General features: G+C 48.0%; 1 protein-coding gene across 1 annotated transcript; it reads right to left on the reverse strand.

Annotated features, from left to right (window-relative positions):
- Window positions 1-816: 816 nt before the first annotated feature.
- Window positions 817-1,212, reverse strand: LOC112819164 (histone H2B type F-M-like). The gene has a single exon (XM_025866183.1). The coding sequence runs from the start codon at window positions 1,210-1,212 to the stop codon at window positions 817-819; it is 396 nt and encodes a 131-aa protein (XP_025721968.1).
- Between the last annotated feature and the right edge of the window lie 204 nt (window positions 1,213-1,416).

Raw genomic sequence — 1,416 nt, forward strand, 5'->3', positions numbered from 1 at the left:
AAGGCATATGAAAATATTTTTTTCTATAAAAGCATAGAGGAGATTGATGTTGCTTCAGATATTTAAAAAACTCTTCAATAACTCGCCTAATAGAAGTCAGGTGGATTCTTATATCAGCTTCTGCACTTTGCCGCCATTTCATCCATAACAAACCTCTGGAAAATTCACCACAAGCTCATGAGAGGATGAGAGAGAAAAGGGTGAATATCATTATAACAAAAATAACCCCTATTGAGGCTAACCTATAGAAATATCTAACAGAAATGACTGCTTGGGAAAGGTTAAGGAGAGTCCACAAATGCCGAAGGAATAAATTGCAGTCAAATATATATTAACGTAGGGCTGATCATGTTTTGTTCATGGTAAGAGTACTTTATTTTTTCAGATTTTATTTATTTATTTGACGGAGGTGGTGGGAGGGAGAAATAGAGATAGCAAGAGAGAGCACGAGCAGGGAGGAGAGGAAGAAGCAGACTCCCCGCTGAGCAAGGAGCCCAATACAGGACTCAATCCCAGGACCTTGGGATCATGACCTGAGCCCAAGGCAGATGCTTAACCCACTGAGCCACCCAGTGGGTTTTTTTTCTTTTTAGATTTTATTTATTTATTTGATGGAGAGAGACTGAGAGAAAGAGTGCACAAGCAGGGGGAGTGGCAGAGGAAGAAAAAAATACTTTAAATATCCGCAGAATGCCCCAAGAACAGAAACTATAGAGTTTGTCCCGCTTTTTAGAGCTACAGGTCTTTTTGTGCCAAGTAAGGTGGCTCTGAAAAGAGCCTTTGGTTTGAAAGGTGGTCAGGCGGTCCTGAGGCAGCTCATTGGCGGAAAGTGTACCTGATGATGGCCTTGCTGGCTTCGGACATGGCGAACTTGCCAATCTCTCCTGGCAGCAGCAGGCGCACGGCTGTCTGGATCTCCCTGGAGGTGATGGTGGAGCGCTTGGTGGAGCGGGCCAGGCGAGAGGCTTCATCCGCGATGTGCTCGAAGATGTCCTTGACGAACGAATCCAAGGTGCTCACGGTCTTCTGCGAGAGGCTCAGGCCCTCGTGAACCTGCTTCAGAACCCTGGGGAAGTAGGTGGTGAAACTGTTGGGGCAGCGGCAGTATTGGCACCTCGGCTGCTCCTGCTTCAGGCTCTTCGGGTCCACTGCCTTGGGCTCCTCCATGCTCAGGCTTTCCTCAGAGGAGGTCTCACAGCCAGGCTCAGCCATATGGGGCTCGCCTTCCCGACAGCTCAGAAGGAAGGACAATGGGAGCTGCTGAGGGGCGCTGGCCCATTTATAGTTGCTGCATTTCCTGATGTCACAGGCAACCTCCATATCTGATTGGACAAAATGCAATGCAAGGAAGTGGGGCTCTATGCCAGGCTGTGTCCTCTGTGATTGCATACCCTCGAGCTTGACATCACATCGGAT

Source organism: Callorhinus ursinus, unplaced genomic scaffold, assembly GCF_003265705.2.
Source record: "Callorhinus ursinus isolate GAN/ISIS: 27379988/994484 unplaced genomic scaffold, GSC_fseal_2.0 scaffold323, whole genome shotgun sequence".
NCBI classification, from domain to species: domain Eukaryota; kingdom Metazoa; phylum Chordata; class Mammalia; order Carnivora; family Otariidae; genus Callorhinus; species Callorhinus ursinus.

What these genes read in the sequence shown, in the direction of transcription:
- LOC112819164 (XM_025866183.1), bottom strand. Translation starts at nt 1,212, where the DNA reads ATGGCTGAGCCTGGCTGTGAGACCTCCTCTGAGGAAAGCCTGAGCATG.